The 18,331-nt window shown below is 46.5% G+C and overlaps 2 protein-coding genes across 3 annotated transcripts; both read right to left on the reverse strand.

Moving 5' to 3' along the window:
* Nucleotides 1-3,578: 3,578 nt before the first annotated feature.
* Nucleotides 3,579-4,460, reverse strand: LOC130109650 (solute carrier family 25 member 53-like). The gene has a single exon (XM_056276649.1). The coding sequence runs from the start codon at nt 4,458-4,460 to the stop codon at nt 3,579-3,581; it is 882 nt and encodes a 293-aa protein (XP_056132624.1).
* Nucleotides 4,461-5,244: 784 nt separating this feature from the next.
* Nucleotides 5,245-9,740, reverse strand: prps1b (phosphoribosyl pyrophosphate synthetase 1B). Of its 2 annotated transcripts, none has more exons than XM_056274130.1 (7): nt 9,458-9,740; nt 8,833-9,016; nt 8,290-8,388; nt 7,736-7,860; nt 7,329-7,502; nt 7,067-7,226; nt 5,245-6,598 (listed from the first exon to the last, which is right to left on the reverse strand). In XM_056274130.1, the coding sequence occupies exons 1-7, from the start codon at nt 9,577-9,579 to the stop codon at nt 6,506-6,508; spliced, it is 957 nt and encodes a 318-aa protein (XP_056130105.1). In that variant the 5' UTR covers nt 9,580-9,740; the 3' UTR covers nt 5,245-6,505. The 2 variants fall into 2 exon arrangements, with proteins under 2 accessions (XP_056130105.1, XP_056130097.1); XM_056274122.1 differs by having other exon boundaries at nt 8,827-9,016.
* Nucleotides 9,741-18,331: the final 8,591 nt, after the last annotated feature.

Genomic DNA, 18,331 nt, shown 5'->3' on the forward strand with positions numbered 1-18,331 from the left:
GTTTTGTGTTTAACTCTTCCCCGTCGCTGCTGCTTCATATCACACTAAATCTGGACTATGGCTTTTCTCACCAAGCTGCTTATCTCAGTGACTCATCTGCTGTTACATGAAGTGACTTTGATTTTTCGAAAGCTGCATTGTGAACCATGAAACACAAAGGCATACTTGTATGCACAGAGTCCGAAAGGTTTCTGGTATGTTTTCTCATGTTTTTTCCCCCCCCACATAGAAAAATCAGATCCTTTATTAGCAATAGTGGGTGTGTGCACTAAACTCAACATGATGCAACTGTAATCAAAAGCAGGGAAATACCAGTTTCACTCTAATGCTGTATTAATTGCCACCTCGTTTTTTTTTTTTTTTTACACACTATAAACTGATTGAAGATGGACAGTGAGTAGATGAGTATAGAGGGGTGTGCACCTTTACTGTTCTCCAGACAGTCTGGTACCGAGTGGAACAAGGACGACTTCTCTTCCTATCATGCAGTCGGGTGTGTATCAGAAACAGCCATAATCAGTAAATTATCGTTGCCATGTTTGCGCTCCTCTTGCAGCACAATGGCTGGGGTGGAGTTTGGCTATGGTGGATGGGTACAGGGTAGGGCGGGTCTAGGAGATTTGGTTTCCTGTTTAACCATTCCCGCTCCCCTGGGGTATGTAATACTTACCCTCCTTGGTGGGCAATGTGTTCTTTTCTTGCGTGGAGGCTTTCTTCAAAGAGTTCCTGTTAAAGTTCTCCACTTCCTTCTTGACTGGATTGTCTTCTTCCATTTTGATGATTGCTGATAGAAGAAAGGCAAGATAAAAAATTAAGTCGGTTTGAACAAGAACGATAATTACCTCGGTGACTACCCATGTCTTTGATAAAATAACCAGGTTCATTGCGACAAGAGAGCATAGGAAGTGAAGAGCTCTCTCCAACTGACGCATCATTCCATCACTCAAGATATGATCTTCGGTGCATGCCCGTGCAGGTATGCTACAATCAAGCCCCACTTTAAATACATGAACCATGCAGACTGAACCTCTGATGTTACGCAAGTCACACGCTTGACACGACACGCAGCCCACAACAGTAGGCTACTTTAAAACCGACCCTCTCAAGGAAATGTTGTACTTGTTCCAGTGTTGCGTTTTGATCCGAAGTGATTAAGAAAAACTTGTGAAATGCAATTATATTACATACTTGAAATTAACGAATTACCTCCATTATGGAGATTATGTTTTACCCCTCGTCTGTCAGCAAGATATCTTAAAAATGGATAGGTCGATTCTATTAAGTCTTGGCAGAGGTTTTCTCTCTCTAAATGCTTCTGATGACAAAGGAGTTTTGTAGGTAATTTTAATGAAGTCCATGTCACTGCATATGTGCAATGCTTTGACGACACTATAGCTTTGTTCCTGGTCATTTCTAAACTGTCGGAGTCATAGACAAATACCAAATTTTCGTTTGTGATAATATTCTGACGTTTTAGCTGGCTCCTTTGCAAGGGCCTATGCAGTGTTATGCAGGGTGGTGAGGTTATCAAGTCCATTCTGCAGCAGCAGCAGCAGCAGAACTGATGTTTTTATGACGGATGGAACACGAATTCATCACAGGCAGATTTATTCAGAGAGCAACCATAAGCAGTAATGGAAGTCACGATACAGGTCCACATCAGACAGAACAACGAAACAAGCTTGCATGCGGCGGTATGCAGCTGTGGTGAAGTCCCACAACACGTTGGAGCAAGAAACGATCAGCTACCGACCGATGTCCCAGAACCGACGGAATTAACATGAGAATTAATTCGCACACCCACCAAAATACCGCATCAAACATACCCTCTTTGCACACCAGAACAATCACTTTAAATGTTACATCACTATTTTGATAGCTCACTGAATAGATGTACTACTGATGAGAGAGGGAATCAACAATAATATATATGTGATAACGTTACCTGAGGCAGCTGGATGCAGAGAGAATGTCTTTCACCTGTGGAACGCGTTTGTGAAATCGCGGTGTAGCGGAGGGGTTTAAATAGAGAGAGCACGCCCATGTGCACGCAAACATGAACACCGACACGATGCCGCCCATTGGCCCTATTTTCTCATCGGAACAGTTTTATTGGACACTCCTCACGCAGGACTTCCTCGGCCTAAAATGCCGCTCTTTTTGATACGAACTGGCGCAAACAGCCGCGCAGCAGTTAAATCGGATAGCTGCTGGATCATGCTGCTCCGGACTCAGAACATATGAGAATAATGGCAAATCACTGAACGCCATGGATGAGCGTAAAAGAGCTCAGGGTTCTTTTGCATCATTTAAGTATGCTGTCTCGCCTCAGCGCCATCTAGTGGAGTGAAAACGACACGACGACTAATCCTGACGAACGAGAAAGCAACGTCTTCTGCAGCCGCATAAATTCAAAATGTACACCGTCCTTAATTCAAACGTAAAGCATTTTCTGATGCTGCAAAAGGTTTGCTTACGTCAGAGTTGTTTATGAAACACTGGCATAAAACAGGTCCGCATTTTCAATTACGATCGTTAATGAAAGATTTTTAAAATTTTTTTAATCTATAACTCAAACTCGTCAGTTGTGAACGCCTCAAATGTTATGGTCAAATAAATCAGATTGGGCCTTTTAAAGGCATGATAGAGCACAAAGGCACACTATTACAGCGATGTACATTAGGTAAATAATGATAACATTTGGATTTATTCAGATATGTTGTTACAAATACTGACTTTTTCATCCCCCCCCTCACAAATACAGAGTATAAGATATGTTTTATTTCACTCATAAGGCATATATGGTCATTGTTTTAGATCAGTTATAGCATCACAAAGCAATTCAAGTGACATCTATAGAAAGCACCTTGAACAAACGTTAATTTCACCAGGACCTAAGAGGAATCCTTCCTCTTATGGTTCTCCTGAGCCCCCCCCCCCCGATTTTCTCTTTTTTTGGGGGGGGGGGTTATAGAATATTTCCTCGTCTGAATTGAAGGTTGATGAACCCGGGATGTTGCACATTGGTCCCTATGCTCTCTTTATTTGTTGGAGGATGTAGTGTGATTGTTAAAGCGTTCTGGGACTAAAAGGTGATTTAAGGCTATACAAATAAAACCTAACTTAAATTGATTTCCTTAACATAGTTTGAAAAGACACAAACTGCAAGGTCCCAGCAATTCATCATCACACTATTTCTATCACTACCAATATTTAAAAATTCTGTCATTGATCAATAAAGTTTAGCTCGATGACAAACATCCCAGAGAACAATTCAGTCTATAACTGTGGCCTGCATAGTTGTCTATCCTTGAGAGAAAACCATGAAATTATGGCTTAAATGGGGCTGAAAGAAGTAAATATACAGGACCATTTGTCTTTATGCAAGCTCAGGTAAGGAAATCCCAGAAAGTTGAATCAGTTCATCTTGACACAACATTTATTGGGAGAATAAATGTGTCCAGATGAACTGATTCAACTTTCTGGGATTTTTTTACCTGGATTATTGAGCACTTTATACGTATCACTACAGATATAAATAACTTCCCTGAGCTTGTCTGTGATGTGCTGTTCTACAATCAGCCTGCCTGCCTCTCTTGCTTGTCATAGATAGCAGTGGTGATTCCCCATGTGATACATGATCGCAGAATAACCAGAGAACCTCCCCGGTAAAGCAGAGTAATACTCCGCTGGCGGGATTCCCACAACTTCCTCCAACTTCCTTTCATGCCATTCATTTCTTCCCCCACCTGTGCTTGCATGTTAGCCACAAGCACAGAGAGTGGGTACAGAGGCAAGCTGATTGCCATGGAGGTCAGGGTACCAGACATAAATGAGGAGGCTGTTGGAGAGAGCCCCTTTTGCTCTACGATGGCACACAAGGGTCCCTTCAGGCCAAAGTAAAGGCAGCTCCCTATGGCGTTGCGAGTTGCAATTGGCAACAATGCCTTGTAGTACCCTAGGGCCAACCTCTCTGAACTCAGCCTGACAAGAATGCTCCTTAGGGTAGGCAGCTTGCGGTCGTTTTTTCCATTCTGCAACACATTTTGGACACGTTCAAATGGTGTGAAGACCAGGGCCTCTACAATACCTGCACCCATTCCTGCGAGTGCAGACAGGGCAAAGATGGGCAGGGTATTCAGAGATGATGAAGACAACTGTTGGACAAGGGTATCCTGTAGACCAAAGAGAAGTGTCCCATTCAATGTCCTCATCAGTAAGGGTGGGGCAACCCCTCTGTAAAGCTTGATGGGCCCCTCCCTGTAGAGCTGTCCCACTGCCTGACGAATCAAGGTGTTATGGAGCTGTTGTCGGAAAACCGTCTTGTAAACCGGGAAGACGATGATAGTGGGAAGGGTGGAGAGCAAACTGGATGTTCCTCCATGCAAGTAACTGTGGAAACGAGCCATTTGGTTTCTCGGGACCTCTGCATCTTGTGTAGTAGCAGGACCCCGCCCCATCCTTGATGATATGTGGAAATTTGAAATGTTGGATACTAGGATAGACATCAGAGAATTTAAGTCATTGCCAAGGAAACCAAAAGCAAGCTTATGGAAAAAAATATAATGGAAAAAGAAAAAGAAGTCACAGGAAACCAATATAACATTTTGGTAACCAAGCTTGTATGGGTGTAATAATAAAGGTGTAACTGACCCTGAAGAAAGAAAACCTCCTCATTAGGCAGTCAGGTCACATACTTACAGTCAGCAAACGGCAGCAGGTGAATGAAGACAATTCGTTGTCAACAGTCTGCTCTGATTTTATTGCCCACCGGAAATTGTCGCTATGGAGATATCTAACTAGAGTAGCGTATAGCTTACGTGTGTCAGTTCGTTAAGCAGACCCGATATAAAATAAGGATGTATTGATCTTTCCGCTGAAATACCACCTCCTCCTCTACGCTGGTGAACGCAATAAAAGGTAAAACACGGTTACAATTTACGGTTATTTTGATAACGAGACGCAGACTTGAACGAAATGCCGGTGTGCGTCGTTGTCCCGCCCCCTCCGGAATAAGACTGGATGCACGGATTGCGTGTTACGCGCGGCCACTGGGAAATACCAACTGTCAGTCTACATAGGTTAACATGGATGTTGTTTTCCATTGGTCAACAGAAGCCAAATAAAATGTTGCGCCTCCAAATCGTCTCAGATCTCCGTGCATTTATTTGGCCGTTCAGGATACGGGTGGGGGGGAATGGGTGTGATGGGAGTGAGTGGGTGTTAAAACAAGTTTCAAACACATTTAGGTTTTCTCAATCTTTATTTAAGAACACATTCTGCAATCAATTATCTGGCGCATTCAACCTACTGAAAAGAAAGCTAAAACCAATGGACGCAATGTGACAACTTGTTCGTCCAGACATTGATAGTAAGTGTGAAGGTCAAAATCTAATAAGAAAAAAATAAAAAATAAAATAGGTGAACATTTTGAAAGGAAGCTCCAGCCCGCAGAGACCCCAAAGCAAAAACCCAACAGCTTCCCAAGATAAAGAACTTGAACATCGAAGAGCAAACCCTGTACACTGGGCATCCCCACTCAACGAGCGCGCCTCAATAGTTGAAAATTTCTAAATTTCTTCTATTGTCTTGTATTGCATTGTCTTGTGTTCTTGAATGTCTTGACAAGCTCTTTAGCTGGTAAAACCCTTCAAACTGATTGCACACATGCATCTTTCTAGTTAAAAAGGATTACTTTATAAGGCTATTTTTACAGCATTGCTGCCTTGTGTCAAGATGATGGGGGAAACCTTCAATTCCTGGTCATGTTTTGCACCTTAACCTCATGGCCCAAAAGGGCGCAACCCGCTCTGAAAGAAGGGGAACGTGGAGAAGGTGGGAAGGGGAAGTCATTTCAATCCTGACTGCTGAGGCACACTTGGTTGAGTGGAGCTTCAGTGGCAATGTAAACTACAGCTCATTAAAACATTCACTTCATTGACAAGCCTTTTGTTTTTCCAACAAACGCAGGGGAAAAAAAATCAACAGCACTGTGAAATAACTAAACTATGGACATCACACTGTTTTGCCTGCTCATTCATTGTAACATGGTCAAAATACTGTAACAGCTTTATGTTGGCCAGGCGCCTTTCCTGGCCACAGTAACCTGCTATGGATATTTATGAGCTCTTTAAAACATGTCAAAGTGCTTATAATTTACCCTTGGCAGGTGAAATAGTTAGGACAACCTCTGAATTTAAAATGTTGTGACGGGAAGAGAAAGTTCATAGCATAAACACTTAACCATCCATACATAATAAATAAACTGGCCTAATTCTGTAGTTTGACGTTGATAACTTTGGTGCCCTGGACTTGAGGGGTCACTGCTTCATGGGAAAGGGATTCCTATAGATGGAGTCAATATTAGTAACAGAAATGACTGTTCAATCCTTATTTCGTAGTTAGTTAGTAGTAGCAGAGTTTTGTTAATGTTTGTTTTTGGGTGGGGGGTGACCCTTCTCTTATTTGGTGTAACAGCAGATGGCTGACGGGAAAACACAAGGTGTTACAAGGGGACATGGCTGAACAGGTACGACACAGACTCGCCATTGTGTGTTCTACGGATGGCCTCTGCCAGGATCATTGAAATGTCAATAACCTGTGGAAGGAGCAGAGGGACTTTGTGAAGGTCAAGAAAAATGCAATACTTTAACAGCAAAATTGACAAAAACTAAAATTGTCTATTTAGTAAAATTACTCAACATAAACTATATATCAAAGCAGAAGAGGCAAGATTGAGATGGCTTGGACATGTGTGGAGCAGAAATGCTGGGTATATTGGGAGAAGGATGCTGCATATGAAGCTGCCAGGGGAGAGGAAAAGAGGAAGGCCAAAGAGGAGGTTTATGGATGTGGTAAGGAAGGACATGCAGGTGGCTGGTGTGACAGAGGAAGATGCAGAGGACAGGAAGCAATGGAAACGGATGATCCGCTGTGGCGACCCTAACAGGAGCAGCTGAAAGTAGTAGTAGTAGTAGACTCAATATAAACTATAAATAACTCTTCAATGCAGGGTGTCAAATTTGTGTAACAGTGAGTGCACTTGCACCAAATACTGAATCCTGACCTGTATCTTAGGGCAGTGCTTCATTTTCTCCTCCTGAGGGATGGTATTGGTGACCACCACTGCTTCAAAGCATGCATTGTTGATACGCGAGATGGCTGGGCCAGAGAAGATGCCATGTGTCAGAATGGCATACACCTTTGTGGCACCAGCAGAAATCAGTCTAAAAGAGATGGAAGAGAATGTAGTGTGAAACAGTGATTTTTCAAGTTCAGAATTCCTAAAGAATTTCCTGAAGAATAGAACATATTAGTATGAAGCTTACTTGTCAGCAGCATGGCAAATTGTGCCACAGGTATCAGCCATGTCATCTACAAGGATGGCGACCCTATCGGTCACGTCTCCAACCAGAACCATGCGATCCACCTCATTTGCCTTTTTCCTTTCCTTGTGGATGAGGGCAAAGTCCACGTTCAACCTGTCTGCTATGGAGGTGACCCTGTCAGGGAAAGGATATCATGCCTAAATGTCAGTATTAGTGTGCTAGTGAAAAGGCTGAGTCAAACCGGTCACAACGCTCTATTCCCACTGTAGATAAGTTCGGCACACAAGCTTGAATCTTAAGTAAATTCCAGTGGAGATATGGTCAAGTTGAACTATGCTCAAGTGTAAAACACCATTTGGCTGTGTTGTAGTGAAAGAGTGTGTGTAGTACAGGAGGCCCTGATGTACCTTTTGGCTCCCCCTGCGTCAGGTGAGACAATTGTACAGTTTTTCCACTCAGGGATGTTCTCTTTGATCCATTTAAGCACAGCTGGTTCTGCATACAAGTTATCAACAGGAATATCGAAGAAGCCCTGTGGAAAATGTAACCGAGCTACATGAGTAGAAGTCATAGCAGATTAAGATAATCAACTACGGGGGGGAGGGGGTAGAAGACCTATATTAAGCTGTGTCAACATCTAACTGCATCAAAGTCTGTGACATTTGTCCAGCTAGACTGTTTGACATCAGGTTACTAGTACATAGTGTCTTGACCATTTTTAAAAGATTCAGAATCAAAATGACTTTCTATCTCTCATGGAAAGTCAGGCTCAAGAAAATATGTTTCTTTTTGTTGTTATGACCCGTTTTGGGTTACAACTAGTGTATTATAACAAACAGGCCAATAATGGGTTTATATCACATGCTGAGCATACTGTAACATTATTCAAAGGGCTTGATGAATAAGGAGAAAGTAGGTGAAATTCATTGCTGTTTTACATTTTCTTCTAACGACAGCTCACCTGTATTTGTGAGGCATGCAGGTCCATGGTGATGATATGGTCAGCACCGGACACGGACAGCATGTTGGCCACCAATTTAGCAGAGATGGGAGCACGGCTCTGCAATGACACAGATCTCTTCAGTCACATGGAGACACTTATCAAATCACATGCATTGCTTGTTACTAAAAATAACATCTAGTCATCTAATATCAACTTCAAACAACTAGAATGATTCTTTAAAAAGTTCAGTTCCTTTTTATTTCACAGTGAAGAAATGAAGACATTTGGTTGATTAAAAAGGCAAAACATTTGAATAATGAAATGAGATCAAAATCAATGTTCGAGGGCAAATGGCGAGGAAAAACCACCAACAAAAAACATAAATAAAACAACAACTCTAATCAGCCAAGGGTACAACATACGGGATTATAAATAAAAATAGGCATGCAAAGGATGCCTCAATGAGTTATAAATGGAACTGGCAGCAGGCAGCTGGTTAATGATACGAGATGGTTGTTGGCGTGGGAAAGAAGTAACTAGACAGATATCCCTCACCCCCACCTTGTCCTTCTTGTCTTGCCGGGCATACGGAAAACAGGGGATGACAGCTGTGACCCTGGAGGCTGAGGCAATCTTACAGGCGTTGATCATGATCAACAGCTCCATCAAATTATCATTGATCTCCCCGCAGCCACTTTGCACGATGTAAACATCTTCTCCGCGTACACTCTCCCCTATCTCCACACTGCCGGGGGAGAGAGAGGAGAGGGGGCAAACAACACTTTTGAGCCAACACACCATGACAATCGGGAGATGGATGAGGCACTCAGTAAACAACGACTCGTGTAGGTGTGCTTGCTATGACCTAAAAGATAGCTAAAACAGGTTCCACCAGTGTCTTCCAAAAACTCAATGGCCAAATAGAAACATCATTCTCTGTTCATTGCCGCGGATGAGTTCACTTGATTAACAAACAGCTTAAAACAATCCCAAAGGACAGGGGTTACGCATGTGTTCACTGCCGTTAACGGACTACAAGTTCCAAGCATTGATGCGAGGCAGTTTCAACGTGACACCGCGTTTCTTCATCGTGCTGAATAATTTGCACGTAGCATGCGTCCGTAGATGGATACGGTCGAAAAACACAAATACGGTTCAAAATCATCTGCGATAAGAGATAACTCACCACGTCTCTTGGTTGCTAAATTTCTTCGTCACAACCTTTCCCAGCTCAAGTCCCAGGCGATCGGCTATTTTCTGAGACAGGTCCGGATGCGAGCTCCCGCTAAATATCTTGATATTCGGCATTTTGGCGTGTTCCAGGGCGTCGATAATAAAGAGCCGGCGGCCTTACCACACAGCGGCTGGTTGTGAGAGAAAGGCAGCTGGTAGATGACTGCTGAAAATTCACCTAAAAATCGTAAGCTACTCTAACTGAGCTAAGCGTGCTCCCTACCTATCCACCATTATGCCCCGCATCTGCGCATCACGCCTGCCCTTCCTGTTGATAGCGCGTACGCTTTCACTTACGTCCTGTCGTGATGCATTACCACGGTCGTTTTGGGCGAATAAGAGTGGGGGTGGAGGTGGGGTCGTTCCCATAGAAAACAGCAAGAATGAGTTTATTTTCTTTTTCTTTTAACTGCAAATTTGAACAACAAACGCATTTCACGAAATGCATAAGGCATAATACGGCAAGAGGTCGTAATGTACCTATAAGGGAAGGAAATGGAGTGCAAAGTGAATATTGTTCTACAACATTTACATTTTACATGTGCTCATTTGGCGGACAGATTTATCCAGCAACCTACAATAGTCATCAGTTAGCGGAGGAATTCGATTGTTACTAACTGGCATCACAGACTGCTATATAGTGCTGTATGAAGTAGAAGTAGAGTAGTAGTAGTAGCCGTAGTAGTTGTGGTAGTAAGTAGTAGGAGTGGTGGTGGTAATAGTAGTAGATGTGCTATATATTGATCATATATATCATAGCCAAGATCATCACGAGATGGAGGAGAATCAACACAAAGTTGATTTACAGTGCCACATATTAGTTTAACAGGGAAATCATTATCATAAGAGCATAACATCTCAATGACAGGAAGGAGTGTTTTAGATGTTTAAAATGTGCAAAAAAAATTAGGTTAAGAATAAGTTTTAAAAAAATTGGGGTAAAATCGAAGATGCAATGTATCTACACTGCTCAAAAAAATAAAGGGAACACATAAGCAATGCAATGTAGTTCCAAGTCAATCACACTTTTGAGATATCAACCTGTCCAGTTAGGAAGCAACACTGATTTGTGAATCAATTTCACCTGTTGGTAAATTGTCTAATTTCCACCAGGTGGAAATTAGACAATTTGCAAGACAACCCCTATAAAAGGAATGGATTTGCAGGTGGTGGCCACAGACCATTTGCCTGTCCTCATCTTTTCTGGCCGATCTTTGGTTAGTTTTTCATTTTGCTAGTGCCCTCACCACTAGAGGTGGTATGAGGCAGTATCTGCAACCTACAGAAGTTGCTCAGGTAGTGCAGCTCATCCAGGATGGCACATCAATGCGTGCTGTGGCAAGAAGATTTGGTGTGTCTCCCAGCACAGTGTCCAGAGCATGGAGGAGGTACCAGGAGACAGGCCAGTACACCAGGAGACGTGGAGGGGGCCGCAGGAGGACTACAACCCCGCAGCAGGACCGCTATCTGGTCCTTTGTGCAAGGAGGAACAGGAGGAGCACTGCCGGAGCCCTACAAAACGACCTTCAACAGGCCACTAGTGTGCAGGTTTCTGCTCAAACAGTGAGAAACAGAATGCATGAGGATGGTATGAGGGCCCGACGTCCACAATTGGGGCCTGTGCTCACAGCGCAACACCATGCAGCCCGATTGACCTTTGCCAGAGAACATTTTGGTTGGCAGATTCGCCATTGGCGCCCTGTGCTCTTCACAGATGAGAGCAGGTTCACACTGAACACATGTGACAGACGTGAGAGAGTCTGGAGACGCTGTGGAGAACGTTCTGCTGCCTGCAACATCCTCCAGCATGACTGGTTTGGCGGTGGGTCAGTGATGGTCTGGGGAGGCATATCCTTGGAGGGCCGCACAGACCTCTACGTGCTAGCCAGAGGTACCATGACTGCCATTAGGTACCGGGATGAGATCCTCAGACCCATTGTCAGAACATATGCTGGTGCAGTGGGCCCTGGGTTCCTGCTCATGCATGACAATGCTCGTCCTCATGTGGCCAGAGTGTGTCAGCAGTTCCTGTATGTCGAGGGCATTGATGCTATGGACTGGCCTGCACGTTCCCCAGACCTGAATCCAATCGAGCACCTCTGGGACATCATGTCTCGTACCATCCGCCAACGCGATGTCGCACCACAGACTGTCCAGGAGTTGACCGATGCCCTGATCCAGGTCTGGGAGGAGATCCCTCAGGAGACCATCCGTCGTCTCATCAGGAGCATGCCCAGACGTTGTAGGGAGTGCATACAGGCACGTGGAGGCCACACACACTACTGAGCCTCATTTTGAATCGTCTTGAAGAATTTCCACAGAAGTTGGATCAGCCTATGTTCTCATTTTCCACTTTGATTTTGAGTATGATTCTGAATCCAGACCTTAATGGGCTAATGATTTTGATTTCCATTGATCATTCTTAGGTTATTTTGCTCTAAACACATTCCTCTGTCTAATAAATAAAGATTTTCAGCTGAAATATTTCATTCCTCGAGGTATATATTGTGTTTTTAGGTGTTCCCTTTATTTTTTTGAGCAGTGTATAATACAGTACTGTGGTGATACACAAATGAGGGTAGATTCACCAGGGGCTGCTGCTCCTTTAAGGCAGACATTCAGAGTGCTGACGGAGGCACTGCTTAGAGTTTCCGGGGGGAGACATGTTTGCAGCAGCCTAGCGGTTAGCTGGTTGCCACGAGAGATTGTGCTGTATCGGTGTTGTTTTGTGTAGCGAGTAAACGGAATTGACCTGGTATTGTTGTAGAGGAGCATGGGAGCGTCTGGTTGGTCCTTTCTTGGCGGTGCAGGCATCGCAGCAGTGCACAAAAAGTTCAGTGTCGTGCCTGCATCCAGCCCAGTAGAACCGTTGGCGCAGCTTGTTCAGCGTCTTGGCCACCCCGTAGTGACCCGCCCCCACCGAGCCGTGGGCCGCCCGTAGTACTCGTTGGCGCCAGTCCTTGGGCACCAGTAACTGCCACACACTTCTTCTTCGGCCCGACACTTGCCAGACCCAGTACAGCAGTCCATCATGCCAGGCCAGGGTGGCCCACTGGGAACAGTAGGCCTTGGTCTCCACCGACATGGCAGAGACAGCTTGCCGGGGGGGGGGCGTGCCTTGGCGTCAACCCACCCCACCCTGGCCAGGGTGGGATCACTATCCTGCACTGCTTGCCACTCCTACTTGGCCATTGCCATCAGCCACGCTTCCTCTTGCTCAACCTGCCGCGTGGTGGACACTTGGAGGATCGCTCTGTCTCACTCCTCTTGGCGCTCACAGTGTCTGTAGTCCTCGCAGGGACGACGGGAGAGGGAATCTGCATTGCTGTGCGGGCGCCTGGCTTGGTGCTGGGTCTCGAAATCATAGCTCTGCAGCTCCTCAATCCACCTAGCCACCTGGCTTTCGGGCTCCTTGAAGCTGAGCAGCCAGGTCAGGGCTGCATGATCCATCCGCAGGAGAAAGGCCTGGCCATAGAGATAGGGGTGAAAATGATCGAACGCCACGACCACCGCCAGGAGCTCGTGTCGTGTAACGCAGTAATTGCGTTTGGGCGGCTCAAGGCACGACTGTAGTAGGTCTCCACTCTCTCTCTCCTGGCAACCTCCTGAAACAGGACGGCCACCAGCCCGACATCACTGGCGTCTGTGTCCACGATGAAGCGGCACTTAGGATCACGAAGGGCCAGGGTGGGTTCAGTGATCAGGGCGGTGTGGAGCTGGGCAAAGTTGGCTGCACAGTTGTCGTCCCAGTTGAACTCCCGTCCCTTCTCGGTGAAACGGTGTAGGGGGCTGGCGATGGAGGCAAAGTCGCGGACAAAACGTTGGAGCTGCGCATCTTGCTGACTTTTCGTGGAACTGTCCATTTCTCGACCGCCTCCACCTTAGTAGGCTCAGTGGCCACGCCCTCTGCCCCCACCACATGGCCCAAAAACTTGGTCTCACGTCGAAGGAGGTTGCACTTCTTGGGATGCAGGCGCAGGCCCACCCTCCGAATGGCTTGGGTGGCCTGGCAGAGGTTCTCCAGGGCCAGCTCGAAGTCAGCGCATGAACCAGATGGTCGTCAAGGTAAACCATGCACCGGTTGCAGGGAATGTGAGCCAGCACCCTCTCCATTAGTCTCTCGAACATGGCTGGGCATTGCAGAGACCAAAGGGCATCACATGAAACTGCCAGAGTCCCTGGCCGATGGTGAATGCCATCTTGGGTCTGGCTTCTGGTGCCAGCTCCACCTGTAGTAACCGCTCCGTAGGTCAAGTGAGCTGAACCACTGTGACCCCGCGATGTGGTCCAGGGCATCGTCAATGCAGGGCAAAGGATAGGAGTCCTTACGAGTTGCATTGTTCAGCTGACGAAAGTCCACGCAGAACCTCCAGGTGTCTACCTCCAGGTAGAAACATCCGCTCTGCAGCTTCACGCTTGGCAAGCGCTAAGGGTCGCAGTCTGATGGGCGGAGTTGTGCCAGTGTCGATTGTGTGCTGCATCAGGTTGGTCTGGGTGTACTCCTCCTTGCGTGCGGCAAAAATCTCAGTGAACTGTTGGAGCAGGTCTCTTGGCTGTTGGCTCTGCTGAGGGTCCAGCTCTTCACTGCTCCGCTGATACAGATCCTGGATGGTGGCAACAGTGTCCAGTGAGGGTGTCTGAGAAATGGTAGCCTCGACGGGGGTCGTTGTTGTTGTTGGTGGGTCGGGCAGTGTCGTCATCACCTCGGATGGCAGTGGTGGTGACAGTGGGGGCGGCGGCGGCATGGTGACAGGTGGAGTCGGCTGGATGTGGGTATGTCCCGCCGTCCTCTCTGGACGGCGCCAGAGGGCCAGGGTCTCTGTGCTGAGTTGAATGGCATTACTTGACACATCGACCAGAGCCCCCCAGCTAGTCAGCAAGTACAGCCCGATGATGCAGGGGTCTTGGATTTTGGCCAACCAAAACTCATGGGTGGCTGCGGCTTTCCCTGCCTGCACCTGCAGTGCTGTCTTCCCCAGCATGCCGGTTAGTTCCCCGGTCACAGTTCTGATTTTACAGGCGGTGTGCACCCACTCTGCCTCTGGCAGCACCCCTGGATGCACAATGGAGATGGTGGACCCTGTGTCTACAAGAGCCCAGCAGCGGTGTCCATCAATGGAGCAGCAAAGGTAGAGGCCATGTGCATGGCCCACTCTGCTGATTTGGGGAGAGTTCTCAATGGGGAATATGGTTGGTTGGCTGGGTGGCAGTCTCCCTGGGGTGCCACCCCACTCTAGTTTTTCGACTGGGGAGCGCTATGGTGTCGTGGTGCAGGGGCAGGGCAATCACGGGCCCTGTGCCCCGCTTCTCCACAGCAGCAGCATGGATCGTTAGGCGTCCAGGGTCTGAAGGGTGGCCGGTGTCGGCCTGGTTGCGGTCGGTGTGGTGACGGATGAGCCTGGCAGATGACCCCTCTTTCAACATCTCCCTCATCTTCGTGGACTTCAGCCTGACGCACTCGGGGTCTTGGTTGGTTGTGTGGGGCCATCACAGCCTCCACCCTCTCTGCCTCTTCCAACGCAGTCTTGAAGGTCATAGGTACCATGAGGCGGAGGTGCTCCTTCAACCTCTCTGGTGTGAGCCCCTTGATGAAGGCACTCAGGGCTAACTCTTCACGAGCTGCTGGATCAAAGGTGGGGTAGCCACGATGTTCAAAGAAGTGCACATCTGCTGCATAGGTTCCCAGGGTCTCGCCCTATTGGCGGTGCCGGCGGGTCAGTTGGTCTCGTGTGCTGTCAGTAGAGACCCGTTGACCAAAGCGTCGTTCTAAAGCAGCAGCGAGTGTCTCGTAATCTTGTTGTTCTGATGGCGTAAGGTGGAACAACACCTGCAGCACATTCCCTTCAAGCGCCAGGGCAACGTGAGCATTAGTGTCTTGGGTGCTCCAATGGTTGTACATTACTGCCAGTTTTACTTGAGCTAGGTATGGCTCCAGGGCCGTGATGCCAGCATACCGTGGTAGCTTGAAGATCCTTGGTGATGGCAGCATCGCATTAACAGGGGGTGCTGGTGTTGTAGGGGCGTTGGTCAGCGAAGTGGTGACGGTGACCAGTGACGTAATGGCGGCGGTCGGCAGTGGAGGGCCGCGGCCGGGGGTGAAGTCACGGTGGGCCGCGACCTCTCGGCCCACCGTGTTGCCACATGTTGCCATCTTCGGTTTTTGGGTATTCTGCAATCCTACTTCTGACACCAGTGTGGCGAACTCAGAAGTAATCACAAAGGTAACTTTTCAGTTTCCTTTAATGAACTCACGCAGAGACGAAAACTTGATAAATGCGAAATAATACATGGGAGTCACCTACCTGAACAACAATGTCGATCATGGTGTCAGTACTTAAGTTCCAGTATACAACATAAGAGAACGACAACTACAATTATACCACACTAAATAGTAATGCAACCACATAAAACACTTGCAAAACATTTAATAACATAACTAACAATCTGAACGCAGTGCCGGACGGGTTTTACAGGAGAGCACAATTCTAACGGGGTAGCCTCTTCGCTACAATACTGTCGAGAATTCGGGGGGCAGCCCGGCCGGAACCTTCACAGCCGGGACGCGAACTCGTGTACTTCGCACCGCGGGCTACAACTTTAACCAGTCGACTAAAGGGTCTGACCCGTTAGCCAAGTGCTAACGTGTCTACTTATTCGTGTACGTTACACTACCCCCCCCCCCTTCGGGAATAGGGCGTCCCCGGCCGGACCGTCACAGCTGGGACGCGAACTCCTGTATTCCGCACCACATGGTTTTTTTTTTAATTTAATGAATAAACTCAGTAGCCCTTGGCTAACGGGTCGGATCCTTTAGTCGACTGATTAACGTTGCCGCCCGCGGTGCAGAATACACGAGTTTGCGTCCCGGCTGTGACGGTCCGGTCGGGCTGCCCCCGAATTTGCTACATTTGTGTCAGAAGTGGGATCCCCGGCTGTGACGGTCCGGCCGGGGACGCCCTATCCCGAGAGAGGGGTAGTGTAACGAAAAAGTAGACACGTTGGACCCTTTAGTCGACTGGTTAACGATGTCGCCCACTGTGCGGAATACAAGAGTTCGCGTACCGGCTGTGACGGTCCGGCCGGGCTGCCCCCCGAATTCGCTACAATGCTGTAACGTGCACGAATAAGTAGACACTTTGGCACTTGGCTAACGGGTCGGACCCTTTAGTCGACTGGTTAACGTTGTCCCTCGCGGTGCAGGAGATACCCGTTCGCGTCCCGGCTGTGGTGGTTCCCGAGTGCCCCCCCCCTCCCGAAATCGCCACATTGGTGTCATAAGTGGGATGGTGGTGCTGATGTAATGGATATGAAAATGTCTGCTAAATGCACTGAATGGGAAAACATGGTGTTTAAGACATCCACTAGATGTGCACTGAATAAATTAAAATGGCTATAATCCATGGCTTTACAAAAAGAGTTAGAAATGCACTCTGATCTGCTAATCGGATTATCTGCAATCCATTGCTTTGGTATAGAGATGTGTAACCATTGCTCTTGCTGTCCAGGTAAAAGAGGTTAAAAAGAGATAATGTGTTTAAAAAAATCATCTAATTTGCTGTCTCTGTGGTTGAAGTAACGTTTTACAGTGTTTCTTTATTTCCCCAAATTCAACTATCAGCCCGTAATCTATTGATGTGTTTTCGATCGCTCATGCCTAGCCTAGCTCTGCCTGTGAGGGAAACATGTTGCTTGCGGCTAGTTCATTTACTACTCGGACTTGAAGTAGCAACGTCGTCTCTGTATTCATTCCTTTCGTATTCCCCTTTACAGGTAAGAACTAAGGTTATAATATGTTTAACCATGTATATATGTTTTCTATGATATATGGAACACGTGGAGAGTAAAAGATCTGTGTCTAGAGTAATTTTAGCAAGTGATTCTAGTAGCACGCTTGCTAGCTGGCGTCACGTAGGCGAGAGAGAGCGGTAGAAACGTAATGGCCGCCATTTCGTGAGACAATGTTTGGTCTGTATCCATTTTTATCTTGTACGGGTAAAATAGTGATGCCAGTGTGTTCCAGTTTAAGAAGAATATCACGGTTAGTTGAATGTGGATATGTAAAACTGCTATTTGTGTTTAAGTTAAGGCAAGACTGTTTACTGATTTATTGATTTACCAGTTACTCAACTGTATTCAGGTTTAAATGCATGGCAGCCGTATAAGACACTATTGGATAATGCACATCTACTATGCAGTCTGGTTAAAGGTGCTGTAAATGTATTTTCTCATCTCATCTCATCTCATCTCATCTCATCTCATCTTCAGCTGCTTTTCCGGGGTCGGTTGCGGTGGCAGCAAGCTAAGTAGGGCCCTCCAGGTATTTTCTAATTCTGTTTAAAGGTGCAATGCAGGTATTTTCCTGACAATTTCCTAATTCAGTTAAAGGTACAATGCAGATATTTTCTGATGTATTTCCAGTGTGTTTTCTTGGACGAAAGGCATTGATATTTATTCATATTGGGATTTTTCTTATTGTAAAGTTTCTTAAATCAGGGATCAGGAACAATTTATTGTCATTTCTTTCATGTACTTGAGTAGACAAAAGAAACAAAATGTTGTTTCACCCAGCCCACAGCAGTGCGACTCAAAAGATAAAAACACATCTAAAATGCCCAACAACGACACCACCAAACACACAAAAACAGAGAGGACAAAGCAAAAAAAAAAACAAAAAACCAAACAAAAACACACACACACACAGTTAACAACACAGTCCACTCAGTGCAACACAGTCCAAAAAATCACTGTCCAGAGAGCAAATACCAGCCAGGGTGACTGTCGGAACTGCTGGTCTGCATAGCAGTTCGCTTAGCCTGCCCCGCTGTTG

This window comes from Lampris incognitus, chromosome 1, assembly GCF_029633865.1.
Source record: "Lampris incognitus isolate fLamInc1 chromosome 1, fLamInc1.hap2, whole genome shotgun sequence".
Classification (NCBI taxonomy): Eukaryota; Metazoa; Chordata; class Actinopteri; order Lampriformes; family Lampridae; genus Lampris; species Lampris incognitus.

Excerpts from the sequence above, each read along its gene's own strand:
- prps1b (XM_056274122.1), bottom strand. The coding sequence starts at position 9,579 with ATGCCGAATATCAAGATATTTAGCGGGAGCTCGCATCCGGACCTGTCT. Across the intron at positions 9,017-9,457 it reads TTTAGCAACCAAGAGACGTG|TGTGGAGATAGGGGAGAGTG; the intron begins GTGAGTTATCTC and ends CTCCCCCGGCAG. Across the intron at positions 8,389-8,826 it reads ACAAGAAGGACAAGGTGGGG|AGCCGTGCTCCCATCTCTGC; the intron begins GTGAGGGATATC and ends GTGTCATTGCAG.
- LOC130109650 (XM_056276649.1), bottom strand. The coding sequence starts at position 4,460 with ATGGGGCGGGGTCCTGCTACTACACAAGATGCAGAGGTCCCGAGAAAC.